Below are 25,215 nucleotides of genomic sequence, written 5' to 3'. Positions count from 1 at the left end.
TTAAATTAGTTTTATTTATCCGCAATCTACACGTTTTAATTTATAAATATAATTATTAATCTTGCGATAAAATAACGTAAGAAGATAACAGCAATATAGAATTTGATTAATTAATTTAAGTTACATTTGGGGCTTGAGTAAGGGTGGTAGATTTAAATTGCCTATATAAGGGTGGCACGAGTTCTAATCCGACTTTGCACGCGCACAAATATAACATAGTTAATATATCTTTCTTAATTTTTTATAATATTGTTAACGATAAACTCGATTTTATATAACGCTAGTGGGTAGGGAAATCGCAATAAAAGAGTCGAATAAAAAAAGTAACATGTCTATATTATTTTTCTCTTTTTAAACTATGAGGATCATTTAAGAAACTAATGAAGCCGAAATATTATCAAACATGTGAAACAAGAGATCAATTAACGTCTCGGAATCACGTCTTGTATTAAACTACAAAGGAACAAAATTGTCTAAATGTATTTATTTAAATATATTTTTTAAGAGTTTCGCTTAAAAACGAAGGTGAATAATACAATGCCCAACTGTTCTTAACTTGTACATTCGGATTTGCGACGGAAATATTCATATATATATATAAATATATACATATATATGTACATTCTTTTTATTATCATACACACATATACAATATTTTAATATCTCAGTCGCTCGCGATGATAAATCGTTTCTACAAATTTGACAAATGGCCGCTTATTTAAAGTATATAAATTAATACAAAGAATGATAATATATACGTAAAGAATAAGTATAACAGGATAATACAAAGATAAAGTATAGATAAAGAATGAAAATACTTATTTGCATGTTAAGTATAACTAATAGGAATGACAATAAATAAAGATTGCATATGATATATAATGCGTATATGATAATCTTTTTATAAAACAGTTTTTAAGTAGGAAGGAATATATTTTTAGTCACTTTTGCTTCTTTCTTTATACAAAAGTATATACAACTTAATAAGTTGCGTTTTGATATTTTGTCAATTACAAAAGTTTTCCTTTTAAAACGAAAAACTATCGAGATATTTTTCTCATCAATGTGTCAATGCTGCTTGTTGTGAGAAGTGTAATATTTTTAAAAAGGCTTATTTATTCTGACCATTCCGTAAAAGAACACATTTTTGTTACACAAGGTTGAGTAAGTTTAACCCTAAAATATAATATTTTAATGTTAAAAATATCAGTTCTTATTAAAAAATTGACTTTTTCGGAAAGCTAGAATATTAAAATATACCAGATTCCAACAAATGATATATTGGATTGTTATACAAGTTTGTTCAATTCTTTTACTTTTTTTTCAAAGAAACATACATTACAAATGATACATTGAAAAAAAAGTAAAAGAATCGAATAAATTTATGTAACAACCCAATAGAAACTCTAAAAAATATTAGATTTTTGCATTTCAGATTTAAGGGTCTATTCTGCAATCTTAATGATGTTATATCGTTGCGCGGCTATTACATGATACAAAAACTCTATGCAATCAATATCATAACATCGTTAAGAACAGGCCCCTAGGTCTATGAAAATTATACATAATTCAAAAGAAATTTGTGGTTGTAAATAATTTACACAAATAAATATTTCTATTTTTATAAAGAAATATTTTTAATATAAAAATGTCACATCTTTTATTCAATTTATTCGTCAATTGCTTCGCACAGTATATGAACAATCAGAATGAACAAGTCTTTTGAAATGGATATAACAATATTAGATATAATTTTATCAATATAATCTTTTCAAGTTTTTTGTTTGATAAAATAATTCTGTCTGATTAGGTACATCAGCATAGTTCATCACATATATTGCACATATAAAATATTTTGTCGTGTATTAGAAGCTGTACCATAAAAAATTGCTGTTTTCAAATTGATTACAATAAAAATTTTATAATGAAAAAGGAACAAGTTTTATTCCATTAAATCATGCATCAATTGAATTAAAATTTGGGACTATTTAGTTTAATTTTCGAAATTTAGATTCACATAGAATAAAATTTGATAAATCACTACTAAATAGTCCGTTAGTACTTTTATTAACAGAATTCTCTCTTGCGCGCAAAGATTGCATCAACATTTCTAACGTTAATCTGTTTCAGCTATATTACATTGTAATTTTAAATCCATATAAAAAAAAGTATTCACAATTTTTTCATCTTATGTTGTTTATTTCTAGAAAAAAGTTAAAAATAATTCAATAGCCAAAGAAAGTTATACAGTTCAATACTGTTGCAATATGCATAATTTAACTTGATGTATGTTTTAACTCATTTTTATTAGTTTGTCAATTTTAAACTGAATAGAGTACCAACAATTTTATATAGCACAACTTAACATTTGATACTGTCAATATAGTTTTTTGATAGTAGAAAATCGTATAACTTTTTATTAGATGTACCTTAAAGCTAAAGCATTGTGATAACAAAGAAAGATTAGCTATACAGTTTTTTTGCTATATAAGTAATAAATATACATGAAACCGTTAATATAGCAGAGAAATTTTTCTATTTTTGATATTTTTATAAAAAAAATATACAAAATAATTCGCGATTTAAGATTCCTTCTGTATTGATATATTACATTCGTCGTATTTAAACCCTTTAGCTACGAATGGCCACAGTGCATAACTACCGAGTACTATGCTATTTCTACACACGAATGGCCGCTACAATACACAATCATGTTACGTATGTGCCATGCACAAAGATAAATAAGTTTTCATATATGCATGTCATACAGTGTCTTACAGATGTTTTAAAAACATCAAGGATATCAAGAGACACAATATTGGCTCACGTCAATAAAAGCGTAACGCGAGATCATCTATTTTTATGTGAGTCGGTGAATTGCGAGCATTTGAGATCTGATCTCAATAACGATTAAACCGATCAAGTTTTGAGTTCTTTTAGACACTCATGTCTAAAGCATTTCAAAAATATTTTTGGTACATTCTGAAATATACTGATAATATTGAAAATCTATATATAACGTAAATAATGAACTTTCAATAGTCAATACATTTGTATCATAATAATAATAGTGCTGTTTTTAACAATCGGTATATTTCGGAATGTATTCTTAGACAAATGTGTTGTTTAAATTCGTTGCAATTTATTACGAAACACTTGAAGGATTTCTTACAAAAACCAAATAAATCTATTTTTTACAAATCTGGGTAATAAGATGCTAAATTATTCTCTCTAAATTATTACATCGTTAGCAATTTTGTTCTGGTAAAAATTTAAATAGATATAAATAAATAAATATAAAATGTCTGGAAGAACCAAATAAATCCACAGGTTTTTCATTTTTTCTTTTGATGAATCTTTAAAATATTAATCGAAATATGCAACTTTGTTCTTATATTTATATGTCTAGAATGTCATATCTGTTATATGTAAAGAAAAATTAGAAGAATGGGACTCTCAGGCAGTCAGAAGGATTGGTTACTACCTTTTAAATTTTCTTGTGTAAAGTTTAGGACACCACTTTGACTATTTATAACCGTGACTACTGTTTTCAACAGTAAACTAAACACTGTGAGGATGAGGTCTTCCTAAACTTTAAAAGGCAATGTTCAACCCTTACAACTGCCCAAGGGTCCCCATTTTTTTCCCTACATTTACACAATAAGCGGTTTGAAAATAAGTTTATTTGTTTCCTAAAAATTTAATTTTTTAGACTTGTTTCCTATAGGAAACTTTTTATTCATTTGTCTTTAGTTACAAGCAAAATAGTTATTGTAAGATATGAATCTGTCGCATTATTTATAAATAATGAATTTTAAACTCTGTCCGTGGCCAAGCATATTCGCGGCTCTCTCGTATGACGATAACGTTTCCTCGGTTAGCGCTCTGCCGTAGCAAAAGGGTTAATTTTCTAGATTTAACTGGGTCTTAAAATCTTATTTTATCAAAATGTAGTATAATTTTAATCAGAAAAGTTTTCATGCGAAGAATACTGTATTGCTTTAAGTCTATAAATATAAATTAACAAATGTTACGTCTAAGCCAGTCGTCGACAATTCTCTTTTCGTAATAAGATAAAAAAAATTCATAAATCTCGCATGGATTTCTTACATAAAGAACATATTTCAATATATTCTTTATATATATATATAATGTCGCATTTATGACGACTTTACTTAAACTATATCACGGTTTTCTCCTCAAAAATTAGGACATGTCATGTGTGTCATGGTCATTGGCAATACAGCAACAAGTAAACCAATTTGAATACAAGAATAATAAAATAGTAATGTGATTGCACACATGGAATAGGCCAAATGCGAGTTCGTCCACAGTTTATCCGTTCGATATATGCTTAAGAGGACCGAGACTTAATATGGAGGTAGCACCAAGCGCACCCAAATTACAGATGCTTGTATTTCTTGCACCGTCTATTGTGATTATAGGTAAACCAAAATAACCACCAGTTTGAGCACTTAGCTGCGACAACGGTATGTAACTTTGAATGCCCAAGTTCGCCAAGCGGTTCAAGACGTGTGGCGATTTTAGATCCACAACCGGCAAAGCCAATTCTGTGCCTCCGTTTTGTGCCACGGTATCGACTTCTTTATGATAAGTCTGTTTGTGCGTTGTCAATGCCTGAACTGTGGGATATTGAGCTGGACAAAGATTGCACCTTGAAAAGAAAAGAATTGATCAATTTTATTTCTACGAATGTTTTACTATTTGAAAAGAAAAAGAAAACCTACTAGTGAGAAAACTATAGCTTACCTATGAAGCAATTTGCTTGTCGTTCGATGAGTCGCCATATGCTGTGTTAACATGTCTTGATTTTGAAAATTCTTGTCGCATACCTGACACGTTAGTAATGCTCTGGAAAAGATATGTCTTATTGCGTCTTACAAGCTAATGATCAACTAAGAAAGTATAATGGGATAATTAGGTAACGATAGAATGCAAACAATAATTCTCACCTAGGTGGCCGACCACGCCTAACCACTGGCATCTGTGGCGGAGTATCCTGAGTAAGATCCACGGTGGGTGGTCTCGGTGGTCGTTCAACTTGATCATTGATTGGCGATTTGTTTTGCTTATTTTGCGGAACAGCAAACTGCCCTTGTTCTTGCTGCTTTCTTTGTGAACTAGTTGGTATGATAGAAATAGCAGAATTCAGATTGAGCGCTGTAACATTTAAAGGCTGCTGTGAAGGTGGTGGCCTCTGCTGCTGCTGGGGGGGTATTTGCTGTTTGTTTTGTTCACTTGTCTTATTTTTATTTGCAGCTGGAGTAACGGTTATACCTCGAGCCGCGAGGACATTTGCCACCGCCTTGGCGTCGGATTTCTTTCCCCCTTGGTTCGACGTGTTCTGGACTTGAGCTGGGATGGAACCTTCAGATTAGTAAAAGACAACACTATTTTACTGTAATGCACCCCTTCTGCGAATATAATAATATGATTCCTTTTGTGAACAATCCATATTCTTTTAAATACAATTATAACAAATTTATACCAAATTATATCAAAACAATGTAAACGGAAAAATTAATGTAAAATATTAAAGTAAATCTCATCAAAATTAAATTTCAAAGCTGCTAATATAATACAGGTGTCCCTCTATTTATACGACAGGGTTATACTCCAAGGCTTCAGTTGTAAATATTAAATTAAAACAAAAGTTTGTAGCATTTTTAAAAATAAAATTTAAAAACAATGTTTAAAGATATTTGTACATAGATTTATTTAACTACATGTGTGCTGATACGAATTTTTATTCCAATACAATAAAAATGATCGTAAGTTAAATAATATTTAAATGTCATATAAATAAAATGTAAGTTGTACAAAGAAGCATCAACTTTGATAGACGCTAGATCTTGGTATCTAATATTATTTTAGATGTAAATCTTAATACATTTTTAGTTTTTATAAATTGCCGAACATCATCGGTTTTAAAACGCAATCATAAATTGTAGCTAGAAATAAGTTAAACTAATTAATTTAATATTTAATAATGATACTATAAGCACCCTATAACAACTAATAATTTATTGCGTAAATAATTTATTAAGAAAAATATTGCTCTCCGAAATCCTTCATTCCGCGACGGACATCGTCAATTAATAATGAAGCCCATAATGGAATTCCAGGTTCGGGTTGGGGTAATATTTTTTCGCAATAAATTATTTACAAAGCAATCAAGGAAAGAATACAAGGTCAGAAACGTGCAAAAAAGAGATATACTTTTTACAATAAAATTTATTTTTGCTTAATCATTAAATAAACTGAACGTTTCGACTTACTTCCATAGCAGTATTAATAAATAAGTTCAAGAATAAATTTGGACACATACATTCAAATAAATATATATATATATATATATATATAAATATATATATATATATATAAGTAAATAAATACAGCAGTTGTGTCATATAAAGGATTACATGTAAAACTTAACATGTTAAACGGAATAAAAATTAAAAGTTATTGATTTACGAAGATCGAGTAATAAATATTGAATTGATAACAAATGTTAATAAATGTTGAAAGTGTAAAATAGATGCATCATCAATGCTTGATGGCACATGAAAATAATTTGAGTCCATTAGTAAACAAAAAAACAAAAAAAAAAGGGTAAATTGTCAAATATGATTAATGATGTTCAGTAATTATTAAGGAAAAAATACATCGCTTATTGTGTAGTTTAAATTTCGTAAGTCGAGAATTAAAATAATAATATAAATTTTTAACTCACTATATTTCCAAAAGATAAAAGATGACGTATGTTCGATTGGTCTAAATTGTTTGTAGTTTTTTAAAATGCTTGTGACAAGATTATTAAATTAACAATTAATTTGTGATATTAGGTTTGTTCTTTTTAGCTGAACTGATTCACAGTTCATCTTTTTTTCTTCACATTAAAGAAAAAAAGATAAACTCTGAATTAGTGCAGCCAGTTAAAAGAACAGATCTATCATTTTTTCCAGCCTCAGTTTATGATTACGTTTCAAGTCCGACAGTGTTCGGCGCGCAATTTATAAAAACTGAAAATGTATTTAAGATTTACATATAAAACAATATTAGGGAAAAATCAAATCTTGACCGTAGTTGACGCTTTTTTACTTATTTGTATGATTAAACTTAAATAGTCTAGTCAAATTATTGTTTAAAATATTATAAAGAAAATTTTTAAGATTATAATTCTTAATATATATTTATTATAAAATTAATGTTTAATTTAAATAAAGATTAATCAACAAGTAATTAAAAAACAGAGTTAACCGAAAAAATTTAGTGGATGAAAAAATTATAATTCTAATTTTTTTACTGTCCCAGACTTTGTTAAATAAACTGGCAAAAATTATAAAAATGGCTAATATGTAATATTAAAATATGATATGTTTATGTAACTTAATGCATACAAACATTTTTTCTTTAATTAGCAATTTATATTAAACACTGTGGTTTAAAGAAAAATAAAACTAATATTAATAAATAATAATGATATCTTAATAACAATCTTTTCAATCCTAATTAATTTGTGAAATACTTTTCTTTTAAATAAAAATCCAGGTATAAATATATAAATGTTATTAAATTTTATATTAATGTTTAGTTAATGGGGGAAAAAAAAAAAAAAAACATAATAAAACTAACAATTTTTACTATAAATTTATAGAATTTTTACTTACAGAGAATTATTTCACATTTGATATTTAACATTTTATAACAAAGAGTTAATGTTATATTAATTTTTAATCTCTTGGATTTTTGATAAAATTTAAATTGGAAAACTCTAACAATTAACAATACTTTCTCACAACATATTGTTTTCTATTTATTTAATCATTATTAATAGAAGACTAGTTTTTGCTGTTTTTTCAAAAAAATATTAATTTTTAACACTAGCATGGATTTAATAAAAACAAATATCGAATTTTTCCAACTCTAGTTACAAAGCAATATTATTTTTTCTTAAAAATATAACTCTTAGTATAATATTTAATATTATAAAATTATTATTTAGTTTAGATCACTGAGCGTGCTTAATCAACTTCATTATAATTTATTAGTTAATTTTTAATCAACGATACCAGTGGTAAGTTCGAAAATTCGTACGTCATAAATAAAGAAATACCTGTAAACATATTTTTTTTGTAAAAGCAACTAAAAATACCATTAGATAAAATCATAGGAACCAAAATTTCATAGAAGAGGCACTTTACACAGGCACATAAAAAAATATAAGTAGTAACAAAACTTGAGCAAAATGACTGATTATAATTAAACACTCTTTTACGACGTATAAACTTACCAGGTTGTCGAACACTTAGAGTAATAGAATCCGTGAGGTGTATTGTAGAATCGTTTCTACTTTGTTGCGTAGTGGCCCCTTGAACATTTTGAATAACAGGCAATCCGTCATTTCTCTTCTGTTGAGCTATGACATGGCAGTCTGCATCTTCATTTCTATCAGGTAATAAAACGTCCATACGCCTCTGTTTTGCAGGAGTGTTATTTTGTTGCTGCATAGGTTGTTGTAGGGGTCTTTTCATTCGCTGTCGAGGAACTGGACCAGCGGTCTGTGGTAACCGTGGTGCTCTGAAAGTTAGAACCACCACCTAATAAACATGCTCGCGTCTGTATGTTCTTACAGCTCTCTTACAGCTAGTTTTCTATGCTTACCTGTTGTTTTGAACAACAGATGCAGACGGATATCGTCCCCGTGGAACTTGTTGGGGCATTTGGGGATGCATTTGTGGAGGAGGAGCGGCCATTTGAGGGTATGGACCTGGTCCATATTGATATAAGTGCGCCATATGCGGTGGATAGTGTAAACCTTGTGGACCAGGTACTCTGTACAATGGTGGCCGTCCTGGCGGCTGTACAAAATAATTTGGCCCTGGTATCATTGTATTGGCTCCTGGAGGAAGACTAGGGGGCATTTGCGCCTGTGGAAGAGGCATACGCTGCACTTGCTGGGCCAGCTGTTGCACAGGTGGTGGTAGTTGTTCAAAGTTTACCGGCGGTATTTGCATTTGTTGGCCAGCAACACCACCCGGTGCTGCTACTGTCACCGCCGTATTAAATGTCGGTGAATTTGCATGATGTGGCGACGTTAAGGGCGAAGTCCTACTGAGTTGATGTGAACCATTCGATGGCGTCTCTACAGGTGTAACAGAAATGGCATGAGGCGAATGTGTGTTTTGGCTCAGGTGCGATGTATTTGTGTTCGACGATAAATGATGGGGGGACAACTGACTCATGCTTGGTGAGAGCGGGGTACCATGTACTTGTGCCCGATGTATCGACACTTCCATCGTAGTGTGGAAGATGAGATGTGCGCATTCTGGTATATTGCACTGATAGTGACCAGCCTTGCTTCGGTGTTCATCCAGATGTGTGATGTCTTTGAATTTCTCATTACAGACACGACATGTGTTGACGGTCTCAGCCAATTTCTCAAGGGGCACGTACTCCGCTGTTTCGTTCGATGACATATTGTTCGACAGCGATACCTCGTTTGGATTGCGTCTTTGATGGTCGATGAGAAAACTCTGTAAAATTGATCCGGCGTTGTCCATGTTAGCATCGCCGCAAGTATCTCCCTGTTGTTCACTATCTTCTTTGTTGAAGTCTTCATTGCTCTTGTTTGATAAATCGGATAGTTGAGTCCAATTAAAACCTTGTGTCTGCGATGCATCAGTTGATTCCCTGTTTTTATCTTCATTGTCGCATATCGGAGCACGTTCAGTTGCATGATTAGAAAAGGTGAAAGACTTTGGGTTAATGCTGATGGCAGGATTCTGCTCAAGATTATGTATCATGTTAGACTCATGATTCCTATCATCATCTTCTTCTTCTACCGATGAACTGTCGATCAGTTGACTAGCTGATCTAGAGCTATAAAAAAAAAAAATTCAGAAAGACATCGTGACTGAAATAATTGATAATTAAAGCATGAAAGTTTGTCTCTATAAAGTTTGTCTCTATAGAATAAACGCGAATTAGATATTTAAGCTAAAAATTTGTATTAAGGAAGTTTTATAACAATTTAAACAACGTTAGTAATTTCTACGCATTTTCCTTCTTTGTACTACTTTAGTATTCTTATCCTAAATGTTCTCAGTCTTATAACACGTACATGTGTCTGACTATAAAATTTCCGCAAACTGCAATAAAAGAGATATCTCAGATAACTGTGTTATATTTTATTTTTCAAAGCAGTCCTTCGTGACATCAATACACTTCACACATTTTTGACGGAAAGCTTCAAAACTTTTTTGGTTAAAATTTGATTTATACTGATTTTTTGCCCAAGAAAGGAGCTATTGAGTTTAGTCACTCACTTTATTTACGGAATCTGATCATTTTGAATTTCATGCAGTTTCTAAAGTTCAAAAGCGTGAAAGGTAAATATTTTCAAGACGTTGAAAATATTCAGAGAAATGTGATAAATGCTTTAAACATATTAATATAACATTATAACTACAAACTTTAAAAAACAATTTTTAATATTATATCACACATGTATGAAATATTGATATCATGAAAAACTTTTTTGAAAAATAAAATACAACATTTTATTATCGGAGATGTCTGTGTTTTATGGCTGTAGTTGGGAATTTTATTGTGATACATATATACAAGGTGACCCCCATTAAAATCTTTCCCTGTGATTATCCTCCAAATTACTTATTATTTAAAAAATTATTTCAAATAAAAGAACTTACTCTGTTTCAAATTTTAACGCACATGTTTTTCCTATAGATGAAGATGTTCTTAAGATATCAAAGTGACTTTTGCTTTTTAAATGGAATTACATGATTTTTTTACTTATGATTGTTCTGTAATTATTTTATTACTGGATTGAAACAAAAGTTTGTAGTATGTTTTCAGTGAAATTCAAAGACAATGTTTAAATGTTTATACATAGATTTATTTAACGATATATGTGCCGTTACTTTTGTTTCAACTTGATACATATAAAACTATTAGAGTTATGAAAAAATCAATAATTTAGAGATATTTTGTACTTTAATTTAGAATATACTTCAGCATAAAATATAAAATATTGCATAAATCATTAAAATTTTATTATCATAATTTTTATTATTATCTTGAAACTTTTAGACAGATTTAATAAGACAAATCAATGGATATAAAGAAAACACAGCAATTTAAAACAATTATAATAAAAATTATACAATTATTGCTTGTTTTCTTTACATAAATTCATTTTTATTCAATGAATAAAAATATTAAGGTACAATTACTAAAAAGATGAATAATTTATGAGATATTTTATATTTCGTATCAAAATATAAATATATCGAAATAAAGTATAAAATACTTAGTAAATTAATGATTTTTCAATAATTCTAATACTTTCATATATATGCACAATAATTCTTAAAAAAAATCATGTGCAAAAAAATCATATAATTTATCTATAAGTAGATAGGTGGTCTACATTAGTACATTATAGAAAAAAGTCGCCGATACTGGCATAGCACCCTGTTATTTCTTGGAAACTAGACATTCTATTGTATAGCACTGATAAAAACACAATCTCTACTTACAAATATTCAAAGAAGTAAAAATCTATAGTTGATAGTTTTTTTCTATAAAATCTGCTAAAAATGAATTCTTGAAAAACAAAAATAAAATTTAATTGATTTTCTATCTTGCAAATTGCAGTTTACACAATAGTGAATATATTATTGACAATATTAGATCATTTTACATGTTTGTAGTTTCTTAGAACTGTTTTGTATATATTCTTCTCTTTTATTATTTTCTTCATAATGAACAGTTAAAAACAAAATTGTTATACCAGTAAATCTGTTTTCACTGATATTTTATTACTTGGTTAATCATTTGATTTTATAGCTCCTTCTCCATAAGATTGTGTTTGAATACTGATATTAATGCTTACTGTGCCAATTTTGAGACACAATTTCTCAGATGCTTTTCTTGGATCATATTACAAAATTATTAATTATTATAAAATATGAAACAATATTGTAAAATCTGCTATACTATTTAATAGAAAACATTTTCTAGTTTTTATTTATGTTTATAAAATTTTATTTAGCTTTTGTTTAAAAAATAAAACCTGAAAACAAAGTAATATGCTAGTAATAGTGGCTTTCCTATAGTTAAACTTACATTATATCTATTTACATTATGAGAGATAAATGTCAAAATAATAAAATTAAATAAGACATTATTACATTTGTTGTAAAAGTTTTTTTGAGCATGTTAATTAGTTGCAAGATAAAAAATTTCCAAAAATTTAAGAATTTCTGTCTTGCAACTAATCAACTTGCTTGAAAAATTTGTTGTACAGCAAAGAAAAACAAGTTTGAGACTTCAACAATGAGAAAGTGGTAAATCAATCAGAGCTTTATCAACATTGGCAAATCTAAAACTATGAAACATTTAAAAGAAATTATGTTTCCAGGAGTGTTGTGACAACCCTACCTATCAACTAAAAAATTAATAAAACTAAGGCCACCTTGAATTCTCACCTTCACCTAAAAAAAATGTATGTATATCATAAGACATTTGTTTTAAGAATGTTTTACTTGAAACATTTTTTTTTTAAATCACGAATAACTTAGAAGATAATCACATCAAAAGATTATAATAGTCATCCTATAATATGTGATATTGTAATTTATCAACTTACCTCGATTGCTCACCAAGTTTCTTCAAGTTTTCAATAGTTTCCCTACACGTCGCTTCCAAAGCATCCGTCTCCTCATGGTCTTCCGTTTCTGAAAGCCTTTTCTCAGAATTGTCAAAGTTATCGGCACTTTGCGTATCGTCAGCATTTTGATCATCTTTCTCAGATGGATTTGCCATATCACTCCCTACATCAGAGTCACTCTCGTTGATATCTGTGGACGGCCTTTCATTCTCTTCCAGAGGATTGTGATGGTCGGTGTCCAACTTGCTATTGTCATAATCATCCTACAAACAGGATCACAAGAAAAAAATGAAAAGATCTTCAGCCTCAACACAATATTATTTAAAGAAAGACTCACTTGTTGATCCACCATCACGTTTTCAAAAGGTTCGTTGATCGAGTTCTCCGCTGCCTTGTCGCCTCTCGGATCATTTTCCTTGGCACCTGCCACGTCTTTCTCTGGATAGTAATCGATGCCCAGGTGAAAATTATTGTTCACTACTGTGAAATCTTCCGATTCGGAGGATTTCTTCAGGGTGAGTTTCAGAGAATCGCTTGGACTCTTTATGCTTTGCTTCTTTAGAGTCAACTTCAGAAGGCCAGTCTTCTCCGGGTCCAGCCAGTACGTGTCCTTCTTCACCTTCACTACTTTTGGGTTCGCAACTCTTTTAAGGACGATACGCAGCTTTCTTAGGTGAGTATTAATGTGGACGCGCAGCGGCTTCTTCGAGGTGAAACGTTCGCCGCAAATATCGCAGTCCAGCAGTTGCTGACCGCTCAGCAGACTGTCGTCCGACGAGTTGGGAGTGCCCTCGCTCTCGTCTGAAACAGAACGCATGAGGTCCCGGTCACTACGCCTTTTTTCTTGGCGAGAAGGTTACATCTTCCCGTGTCGTTTTCGCGCGCCTGTATCTCATTACACCGCGCGCACATACATCGTCCCCGTTTTCACGTACGTGTAAAGTTTGTTTGGTGCGCAGAAGTTACATCGTTCCGCCGAGGTAGGGAGCGAAAGAGAGAAAGAGAGAGAGAAAGAGAGAAATGAGCGCACGGAAGAGACAGCAGAGAAAGAGAGATAGAGATTTAGGTAGCAAACGCACCGAGATGGCACGCTGATAAAGGTGGACCTAAACGTGGTCCCTTCGTCTACGAGACTTCGTCGGCGAATCACTCGCGATTTACCGCGCTTTTCGTCGCCAGTGTCGAAACCACTCGTTCCCTCACGGTCCAGACTCTGCCTGTAGACTCGACGCGATTATGCGCGAGCGCGCGTTCACGCAATCACACACAACTGTAGCACAGAACATGGAGGAGACACGCTTCGTGTCGACACAGTGCGATCACCGATTGTACGTGTATATACTCGCACTTGTATTTACGTGAGGCACGTAAACAGATCAGCGCGCGCGATCTATACGCACGGCGGTAGTCAGCGGGTACGGCGGTACTCACGCGCAAAATGGCCGACGCCGGAGAATAATTGCCACTCGCGAGGGTTCTCGCTCGGTTGGAGAATTGAAAACACGACTCGCCAATCGATACGTGGCTAAAGTGCGCGCCGCATTGGCCGCTTTCGTGTCGGCGCAAGACTTTCCGCCGCTGGATTGGTCCACGCGAAGCGACAGCGTGAACCGCGCGCGACGCGCCGCCGTCGGCGAGTTCCGGAAGCGCGGGAAAAGTGCTCGTGTAGCACTGGAATTCCCTCGCCGACCAACCGACTGACCGACCGACCGACCGAATTTCAACCGTGAATCGATCACCCTTCCCCTCCCGCGTCTCGAAATCCGCGGTCTTGTTTCCGTACATCTGAATTTTGATTTTTGGTCGTATCGAACTTGGATAAGAAAATCCGGGGTTAGAGTTCGTAAACGAGAGGATTTTTTTATTTTTATATATTCGATTTTATTAGCCGTGCTGTCCAGTAAAAGAAAATTAATTTAAATGGATTAAAATAGATTCAGATTTTTACAAGTACGTATTCGCGAACGTGGAAATAAATCCATTTCAATGCCTTTGTATCCGCGACGTGTACCTATTATACATTCGGCGCCACAATTAAAGCTACTTATTTTACATAAACACTTATTTTGATTCTCAAAAATAGGCTAAATTCAAAAGAGTATAACTTTGTAAAAAATGATCGTAACAAAATGTTAAAAAAGCATTTTATAGTTTAAAATCTCTAGTTTCGAGATTGGTAATTCATTAAAAACGATGACTTACTGATTGTTTACGAAGATAATCTCAAAATTCTTTTTGCAAACTTCACTTTGCAAAGCTTCACAGCGTGAAATAAAAATCTCATACAAATATATAGTTTACAGCATTCAAAAGCGTAAATCTTTTCCTTTAATTTGCATATTTGTTGAGCGTCGTACGATTTTTTTTTCACCAAGTTATTCAACGCTGAAGCAAAAATGATCTTTTTCAAACTGAAAAACATTCCCTATTCAGATTTTGAAGTGAGCAGTATTCGCAATCTACTTTTTAAAACAGAACTTATTTCTTAATTGATTAACATAAAAATGTGCTTCATACAATTCCTATTAATGAATGCAAAGGCATTGAGCATTGAAATGAATTCACTTCAACGTTTACGAAAGCGTAAACTTCTGAAAATCTAAATCCACTTTAACCCATTTTCGTTTACGGATAGTTTCGTACACTAAAAAAAAATTTGTTGAAAAACTAAAATATTTAATCAGATATACGTTTAATTAAATATTGAGTTGGTTTATGAGAATTCTTCATTTTGAAAATAGTTGAACGTATCGGACGAAATTTTTTATTTTTTCAACAATTTTTTAAATAAATGCACAAAATAGAAAACCGCAAAAAAAAAGAAAATTCCCACATTCGTGAATGAGATAATCTTCAAAAGTTCGTTTATACCTGCCATACAAAAGAGCGATGCTGAATTTCGATTTCTTTTCAATAGACACGCTAAGAGAACATACAATTTATGAAGAAAAAAGAAGAGAGGAACTTCGGGGACACAGAAAACGCAAGAACACGCAAGTAAGCGACTGCTCGTCGCGTGATCCGAAATATTTTAAAGCTGGGTATACATCTGCGAACGAACAGCACGGCGAATACACGTGTATATGATCCATATCGCGAATTTTCTTTGATGTACCGCTTCATGAGGGAATCAAGTCGAACATGAATTGAACATTCTATTTGTATTCTTTGGATTGTATAAAGACATAGTCTATGGGATTATACATCTGCTGAATGAGAACAAAGAACATTCGCGTTCGTTGTTCGTTTGATATTCGTTAACTAAGAATATTTAGCTTAATTTTTTCAACCCCGAATTAACTTTATTTGAAAAAAATGTTTTTTTTATTTATGATTTTGTCTAATGGTATAGAGATGGTTTCTGATTTCTTTCATACTTTTCTTTTTAATGGTTTTGAAAACCATTTTGGTGTTTCAGTTTGTCATTTTTGTTGTTGCGCTGTTATTATTGTTCAAATATCGATTAGTTTGACGCCTGGATGGATCTGAAGATTGCCTTAGACCTTAGAGGAATGACGAGTGCGAAAGGATTAAAGCTCGTAAACTAGAATAGCGATTGTGTGATTTTTAAGCGGAAATGTGAAAAGTGAAAATTTTTACTATTAAAAGTAATAAAAAATTTTCACTTTTTACGTTTTTGTTTCAGAGAAAAAATTATACATTATCTCTATATTTAGCCAAATGGGATATTGCTTTTACAGCCGGCAGTGATAAAATCAAAATATAATATCAAATATCAGTCGACTTTCTAGCAAAATGTGCTTATCAAAATTAATCATAACGTTTTGACTTTCAGATTTGAGTTCTTTTCAAGTGAATCAGTTGTAACATACATTAAGATATATGAAGGAAATACGTCCGTGAGTTCTTGCCAAAGAATTCAAAAATTCAGTACTGAAAAAGATATAGTATAAGTAAGAAAAATTAACAAAAAATGCTCGCTAAACTTACATGTTTTCATTGTCAAAAGTAATAAAACAGTTAAACTTCGTCAAGGTATTAAAATTATAGAGAGAGTCAGCACAAGTTAAAAGCATGCATCATCGTCAAACGAATATCACATTTTGTTAAAAAGTCAATTGATATTCGAGTTATTTTGATCTCTATTCGGACTTGTACGCATTAGAGATTAAAGATTGTGAATTAAATATCTTGTTTGCACATCGAGCACTTTCACACACGTACTAACAAAAAACTGTGTTCGTACTAAATCGCTTGATACGCTCGATATAAACAAGCGTAAAGCAGATAAAAGTAGTAAAACTAAATAAAAGATTAAAATACGACCAGATAATTTCAATTTCAACTTATTTCGTTTTAATTGATTGAATTCTAATTTCTAATTTACAATCTAATTTACAATCTTCTCAATCTTCACAGTCTGATAAGGACTTAAAAGAAATGGAAAAGAAGAAGCAAAGCCAGGATTACAAACGAGACACCTGATATGTACAAAATTTGCGAAAAGATGCGAATATAAATTTCTATATGCATATATATTTTTTTTTATTTTATTCATTAAAAAATTGTTTAAAATCATTACTTGGTTACGAAATATAGGAATTCTTTCAATTAAAACTGAAATACAAAAAAATATAAATTTTGATAAAATAATTGATGATTTTGCGGCCATCCAAACACGAAAATTAAATACAAAATTATACATAATTATGTACAATTATATATAATTGTATATAAATTATAATTATATATTAATATGTATATTTTAATATATATGGACATATTTAATATATAATTATGTATAATATATAACTATATATAATTATGTATAATATATAATTATATATAATTATATATGAAAAATTTATTACCAGTTGCCTACTAATACCTAAAACATTCCTGAGCATTACTGTTAAATTTTTTATATAATATCCACTAAATGTCTTAGTAAAACCCATTAATGCTCATTAATGCCCTAGTAACGCTCTACAATGCTCCAGTAATACAATGCATAATGATGCCTCATACTGTAATTATTTCCATTAATTCTCAAGTAATGCCCTAAATAATGCCCAATAATGCCCCAAGTTTGTACACCGCCTCAACAGTTTATCCCTCGATACACGTAATTTGTATGTTTATAACATGTATACATGATTACATGTTCCTATTAAATTAACAGGGTTGGGTAAATTAACACATTTTTTAACTATCCAAATAGTCAAGCCTGCAGAAACAGATTTCGCGCAGAACATACTGTCAACTTTTGATGCGCACAATATAGTACGTATCTGTATTACTCACTAACGCGTTTACTTGGTGCAAGACGCGACCGCGCTTCTTGATCTGATGCTTTGGACAAACTGCCGTCAAAAATAAAACGAAGCCTACTGGCCACGTTACATCAACAGATTGGCCGCAAAAATCGAATAGAATTTGCAACTCGTTCTCGTGTTTTACTGTTAGTCAGCCGTGCGTGCGGATCCTACTTGATTATTCTGTCGCCAATCTGCTAACATGTTATGTTAGCAGGCTTTGTCGACAGCATCCTGAGCTTAATGCGGACACAGATAATTATGGATCTGCTGTCACATCTGATCGAATTTGCTGCCAATCTGCGCACAAATTGCGCGCAGTTTATTATTAGGGTAAATTAAAAGTTTGGCTTACAAATTTAATTTAGTAACGTTAACAGTTGCATGAACAAAAAACTAACTCAATCACGTTAAAATTAGTACAACTTAAGTTAAATTAAAAATTAATTTTGAAAAGTTTATTTAAAAATGTTTAATATTATTTATATTAAATTAAAAATTCGTAATTTTTTAACGCCAAATGAATTAAAACAATCACAAATGAGCCATCAAACAAATTTAATATTTTATTGTCAATTAAGTTTATATGAAATAACAAAGAAATGTTTTTTATATAGGAATGTATTTTTTCTTTTATCGTTTTTTTATCTTACATAGATAAATTTAACTTAAAGAAAATGTTAGTAAAATAAAATTTTTTTTGTTTTAAAAAATAACAAGTTAAAGTTAAAAATTAAATCGTTTAAAATTAACTAAATTAAATTAAAAGTTATTAACTTTTTAACTTTTTAAATTAGTTATGCATGCAGGAAACGAAAATGAATTAAAATAGATAGAAATAAATTTATTTCAATATTTTCGAAATCGCGCTTTAGATTTTTCGAATTTATTTGAATCGAAAAATAATATAATGTACATAAACTCATCCGAATTCAAAATAATGAATAGCTCATTTCGTATTTCAATTCATTTGAATTAAAAAAATAATATAAAGGAGACATAAATCCATTCGAATTCAAACTGATAAATAGCGCATTTCATATACGTATTTCAATCCATTTGAGTCCATTTGAATCTAAAAATATTCCGGGACTTTAAAACGCGAAATCAGATAAATTAAAATGAATTGCAATTTTCAGTTCATTTAAATTTATTTTTATTCGCTGAATGCTACCTTGTAAATTAATGTATATTAATGTATCAATATAAATTTTTTACTATATATATTTTACATATTGCGGAAGAAAATTTTCTATTACTAAGGGGCAAATTTTAGTCTTTTCATGCATCGAAAATCTAATCCCGGCTCTGATAAAAAGCGATACACACGTTTATTCTGTGTAAATGCGAACGACGGCGATCACAGATTTCAATATTACATTTAGTGGTCTGTTCTTTTCAGCTGAACTCTTTGCACAGAGAGTCGATTACGGATCACAGACATCACAGTTTGGTGAAAATTACGAAAGTGAGCAAATTTATCAGAATATTAATAACATTAATAGCCAATAATAAGCCTCTCGCTTATTTGAACGTAGATAAAAAAAGAGAAAACGTGATCACACCTACGCACTAATGCATAGCGTCGCCGCCATTTTCTGTGCTTCTAAAACTGCAGTTAGCAATCAAGTTGCAGTACTTATTGAAATCTGTGAGTGCGAGGGGAAGAATTCGCAAGAATTACAAGTGCATCTCTTTGCTCGGCAAGTCATTCTTATCGACGAGGTGAGCGAGCTGCCGCGCGAGGAGTGAAAGACCGCAGACGCAACGGAATGCGTTTATTACGCGACATTAATGAACGTTAATATCGTGATGCGATAACGCGCACGCTTCTTGCCGCGTGTTTACGAATTCCTAACCTATATAACCAACGCGAATCCCGCTCAGTCGGTGCCGAAACGGCTTTTTCACTCTTACACGTGATTCTCGCGTACGTTTTCCGTCGAATAAAACTTGACAAAAATCAAAGACAATAACGCGAACTTGTTAACCTCAATTAATATCGTATTCACTCCAAATTTTCCTTGACTGGTATTCGTCACAGTCCAGTGTACTTGACCTTAAAATTAACACATTTGTAGTTAATGCAAAGTTAATGCAAATGAATGAATGTTTTTTTTTATTTTGATGGTCAAACTCAAAGAAATATAACTGAAATGGAAGGAATATAACTTGAAATTATGGTAAGATTGTGGAAAACATTGTAAACTATTATAAACAATATAGTTGTGTTCTATAAACAATATAGAAAAAGCAACTTTGCAATTGTTGTAAGATTCTTTAATACGATTGGTTCTTACACTCAATTCCTGCAGGATCTGAATAAACCTATGGTATTGTAGTATCTTATAATAGTTACAAAACTTTTCTACTAAACGTAGCCAATTTTTCATATTGCTATCTTTGATGCATAATTGAAAAAATATCCAAGTCAATTGGACCTGCAAATATCAATTAGGATAGATATGTATGTACACGCTGAGTGATATGAATTTATGAAATTATTGTAATCAGAACTTTATCGCACACATAAATATCTTAAGATATTAATCTTGTTTTAAGGAAATAAGAGACAGGTATGTACAAAAGAAAAAAAGGACATTACTGAAAAAATGCTTAATTGCACAACGAGATCAGACGCTGTAGCTGTTGATATTTATCATCATAATAATTCATAATTTATTGGAGCCTGTCTTTCATAAGCAACGTTGTAACATTTAGAAGGAAATATGTGTAATGAGACGAAAAGAGGAGAGACACAGACTTTTTGTGCAAAACAATAGAAACGGGGATATAAATTACATTGCTAAATTGACGTCCATAAAAGTTTATTACAAAAGTATAATAGTTTCCAAAATAACACAGAGTAACATAGAGTAATATTCGTGAGCATTATAAAGTATAATGCTATTAAAGAAAAGAAACAGAAAAGAATGTTACCCTAAACCGATATGAAATCTTTTTTCTATATATAAAATAACAAGAAATATATTCAAGACAATTGTAATTCATACCTATTATGTAAACATTTATTATAAATAAATAAATATATATATAACATTTATCATATATGAGTAAGTATCAGCAAATAAAGTGGTGATTGTTTTGTTACAGACTTTTAAGATTAGAAACGTAGAGTATTAACAAGAGTTATCTTCTATAGATGAAAAGCAGAAACGAAGTCAAAGAATATGATATAATACATAGAGCTTAACAATAAGTCTAATTCAATGGAGAGAAATTTTGCAAAAAATGGTATTGATATTAACATTGATTAATTTACTATTATAGATGAGTTCTTTTATGTTTGGTATTAAAAAAATACTGAAGAAATCTTTATGAAATATTCAAATTAATTTTTAGTTTAATTTTCAAATAATAAATTTAAGCAACTAATAATTAAAAGATTTAAATTAAAAAGAAAGAATAATCGTGTGTTTAATATACATATAAAAAGAAATACAAAAATATTTTACCAAATCTTTCAAAAATATATTATTCAAGATTCATGAGAGAAGATGTCATATATATGTCAGTCTATTTTACAGAATTATACTTTATAGAAATTAATATTAGTCTATGTTACAACTGATTATTGTTATACAAAACACGTACCGAAATTTTGCAACAGCTCCACAGCGCCATCCTTATAGATCTTATTTTTTGTAGAAAATTTAAACTCCTGAAAATCGTGATACAACGGATTATTCATTTTTTTTTACAATCTGTGAATAAATAAGTAATACTCGGTGTTTTATCGAGCAGAGAAAATTTTTTAACATCAACATCCAACTTCCGATCGCGTTATATTCAAATGTACACAAATTCGTTAAATAAAATAGGCACACGTGTATTCGTCTCTCGCTTTCGCGAGATTCGTAACAACAATCACAATTTTCAATCACTATTTGGCTTTTTTCACGCGCGTGTGTATTACCGCGTGACCGACAAGCATCATACTTACGGACATAGTTATCAACATCGACTTATCCTCGGATGAACAATCCCCTCGGGGTTGAACGATGTAATTGGCAACGCGAACATCACGATACTGGCAGCGATCATTGATCAGTATTGGTATATGTACGGCACTACCACATTTGCAATTTTCAACGCGAGATAACGTGGAAATTCAGCGACCGAGTTTCTGAATTTGAGAGCGGGCAAGCGCTCTTTCGGTAGTCGCACGAATGAGCACGCGGCGGATTCATGTGTACAAAATCGGAGCACAAGATTCGAGAAATATGCGACACTTAAGCCGCGACACTACGGTGGTTCGAAGTTTTAAAGCAAAGCCTCTCGAATCGGTAAAACGTAACGAATGTTCAACGGTAGGTAAAGTCAATTAAATACGCGCGCTTTCTTGGATCCAGGCGCATTAAGCGGCATGGCGACGCGGTGAGAGAGTCAGCGCTCTTATCTCGTCGCTGCGGACTGCAACGGCGGTAGTTGCTGCGGCGGATCAACATAAACAAAGTGATCGATCTTCCGGTCGTAGGTGCCATCGCGCGAATATGATCATATTCCCGCGCTTTTCTCCTGAGAACTTTTTCGTACACATGATTACAACATGATTGACAGTATCATGGCATGATCACTGCTGCGGTCGTCCCGTCTGTACGGGCACTACTACACTGGTGTTGCTTCAAACGGGACTCAGTGACGTGATGCGCAATCTCCGGCAGTAGCCGCGGCTATGATCCGTTGCCCTCTTCACGTCCAGTCTGAGTTTATTATTAGTACCGAGGTACCGATATGGGGGGTAGCAAAAGTTTGTAGGTGACGTCGATCGCGCACGAGCGGTAGGATAATTAACTTGCTATGAATTGTTGAGGACGAGTTCCGAGTTTTCAAATGCGTCGTTTTGTAAAGGCGCGCGCGCGCGCGCCCACTCGTGAGGCAGCGCGCACCGTTTGCCGTTCCAGACGGCGGGATTACTATTCTCCCACCCTTCTGTCTCTCCCACCATCTGCATTTCTTCTTCCCTCCCTTCACGCCTCAACCCCCCCAGCTCTTCTCTTTCTCTTGTTCCCTCCGTTGCTCTTCGTTCCTCTCCTCTTTTCTCCCTCCCATCCTCTCTCTGCTACCTGCTCTTGCCGCGTCTCGTAGCGCCCGGGGGTTCACTCTCGTTACGTTTATATACGTGTTGTATACTTACACACGCGTGAGTATTCAGATCCTCTGCGCGGAACCCAGCGAGTATTAAAAGTACTATCACACCGTGACACAGACAGGCAGACGGGTGAACGGACAATAACAAATAGACGAAGATGACGCTAAGAAAGAGAAGGGCGACGAGGGGTGAAGGCAATGGTAGAGGGAGAACGAATGAAAATTAAGTTAAACTGACGTGTACTCAAGTACGGGTGGGGAACCAATGAGCGACGCCGGCTGCTCGTAGCCACAACCTGTTAAACTATTCTGTACCATTCGTTCCCTTTCTGCGCGTGGTCGCTTTTCCTACCATTCCTTCCCTCCCTCCATCTTCACTGCCCTCTTCTACCAAGTTTCCTCTTACCCTATCTCCCCCCGCCCCTATTCCAACTTCTTTCTCGCTCACACTCGTACCTCTGAATACCGTGGCTTTCAACTGAATCCCTCATTCCGTGCAATTCCCCAGCGAAACCGTCAACGCCAACTGTCCAATTGCCGCCTGTCATCCATTGTACTTAAAAGCACCGCTGACAAATTATATCCATAATTTCGCGATTGTTCTTCTGGTTCCATTAAAATTAAAGTAGTAACGGCGCTTGCTTTCTCCGACACACCGTCAGCGTCGTGGCATTGATCCATTGTATCGAAAATTTTCAATCACCGGTCTAAGCGACTCAAAATTGGCAGCAAACTGTTATGGTGGACGCTTCGTATTTTACTCTTTGCCATAATTAAATCTCTCGCGATTAGCTCATTCTCGGTTAAAATATTTATATTATCGTTCAACATTTCTCTCAATATATCGATTTATATATATAATTTAACTGAACTCTACTTTTTGTGAAACTTTTAAATTTAATTCAGAGTTTGTGATTAGTTTTTAACTTCCAATCAATTTGTTGTTCTACTTTTCATTTCATATTATTGACCTGTTTAGCGTCTGAGAAGTTCATATAAATAGAAATATGTGCAATTAATTAATATTGCATCTCCAATTACAAAATAAGATATTTGATATCTATACTTATATATACAGGTTGATTCATTTTAAAAGATACACAATTTTTTTTTCTTGAATTAAAAGTTTTTTGAAACAATGTAATTCTGAGATATCAAATATAAGTTTTACTATTTAAAAATTGTAATATAAAGCATGAAAAATTTTTATAACATTTTTATGAAATAATATTATTTGTATTTAAAAAATGGAGTTATATTTTTTATATAATTTGGTTTTCCTAATTATTTAATATTACAATAAAGTTATTTAAAAAATTAATAGTTTATAAGATATTTTATATTTTATTTTAACAGTTTGATAAAAATAAGGAACATGTCTTAAATTGTTAGTTTTTTTATACTCGTTTCATATTCGCCGCTTTTCTTTTTGTTAGTTTTTTATAATTTTACTTTAATATTATATTTTTTGCAGAATAACTACAGAAATTATATTACGCAAAAAAAACATGTTATTTTTATTATAAAAATATTAATCACATTGATTTTTTACAAAATATAATCTACAAAATTTGCATTACATTATTCGTCTAAAATTGTAAAACTTTTGTTTGAAATATTGTTTAATTCTTAATTGAAAAAATTCGATATCTTTAAAATGAATCACCTTCTACATGTACTGGAAAAATAAATGAGTCATATCTTTTCCAAGCGTTAATTTTACAAGGAAAATCTATAGTGCGTAAATAGTATCTATAATTGCATTCCAAATAACCAGTTTAGCTGACGGAATTCACGCGAACAAGGCGTGGCTGGCAATGGTTAGAGGTCGATGAGGACGAATATAGTAGGGGAACTTAACGGAACATGTCGAAAACGGCCGAATCTGCCGTCTATTGATCGTAACGAATCTCGGTCCCAGATATTCCAGTAGCACGCCTGGATTCTATATTTAGACCTTATCTTTTTCAGGGATCGGCTTTTTACTTAATTTAGTATACTTAATGAATAGAATAAAGATCTTGGGAAGGAGTAGAATAATTATTCCGAACTCATTTGTTAATTGCCACGCCCCTGAGGCAGAAGGAAGGGAAAGTAGCGTGTTCACATTTA

General features: G+C 32.1%; 2 protein-coding genes across 6 annotated transcripts in view; one reads left to right on the top strand and one right to left on the bottom strand.

Annotated features, from left to right (window-relative positions):
• Window positions 1–315: 315 nt before the first annotated feature.
• Window positions 316–23,885, bottom strand: LOC105199800 (histone acetyltransferase KAT6A). Of its 5 annotated transcripts, none has more exons than XM_011167056.3 (9): window positions 21,607–21,752; window positions 13,053–13,516; window positions 12,695–12,978; window positions 8,686–9,903; window positions 8,315–8,601; window positions 5,299–5,388; window positions 4,974–5,181; window positions 4,771–4,872; window positions 316–4,675 (listed from the first exon to the last, which is right to left on the bottom strand). In XM_011167056.3, exons 1-9 carry the CDS (start codon window positions 21,701–21,703, stop codon window positions 4,336–4,338), a joined length of 3,090 nt encoding a protein of 1,029 aa, XP_011165358.1. In that variant the 5' UTR covers window positions 21,704–21,752; the 3' UTR covers window positions 316–4,335. The 5 variants fall into 5 exon arrangements, with proteins under 5 accessions (XP_011165358.1, XP_025993640.1, XP_011165355.1 ...); XM_026137855.2 differs by having other exon boundaries at window positions 5,299–5,376; window positions 21,607–21,751; XM_011167055.3 differs by adding an exon at window positions 21,956–23,885 and having other exon boundaries at window positions 4,336–4,675; window positions 4,974–5,388; window positions 21,607–21,673.
• LOC105199801 (dysbindin protein homolog) overlaps window positions 19,693–25,215 on the top strand; it is a 67,225-nt gene continuing 61,702 nt past the window's right edge. Inside the window, exon 1 of the mRNA XM_039451441.1 lies at window positions 19,693–19,716. The gene's annotated coding sequence lies outside the window, so the exon portion shown is untranslated. The remainder of the gene's footprint in view (window positions 19,717–25,215) is intronic.

Source organism: Solenopsis invicta, chromosome 7, assembly GCF_016802725.1.
Source record: "Solenopsis invicta isolate M01_SB chromosome 7, UNIL_Sinv_3.0, whole genome shotgun sequence".
Classification (NCBI taxonomy): Eukaryota; Metazoa; Arthropoda; class Insecta; order Hymenoptera; family Formicidae; genus Solenopsis; species Solenopsis invicta.
This window is presented reverse-complemented; position numbering and strand designations above follow the sequence as displayed.

What these genes read in the sequence shown, in the direction of transcription:
- LOC105199800 (XM_011167053.3), bottom strand. Translation starts at nt 21,703, where the DNA reads ATGAATAATCCGTTGTATCACGATTTTCAGGAGTTTAAATTTTCTACA. An exon ending in ACGTGATGGTGGATCAACAA is followed by an intron (nt 12,979 to 13,052) that starts GTGAGTCTTTCT and finishes TCCTGTTTGTAG; the next exon opens with GATGATTATGACAATAGCAA. An exon ending in AGGCGTGGTCGGCCACCTAG is followed by an intron (nt 4,873 to 4,973) that starts GTGAGAATTATT and finishes TATCTTTTCCAG; the next exon opens with AGCATTACTAACGTGTCAGG.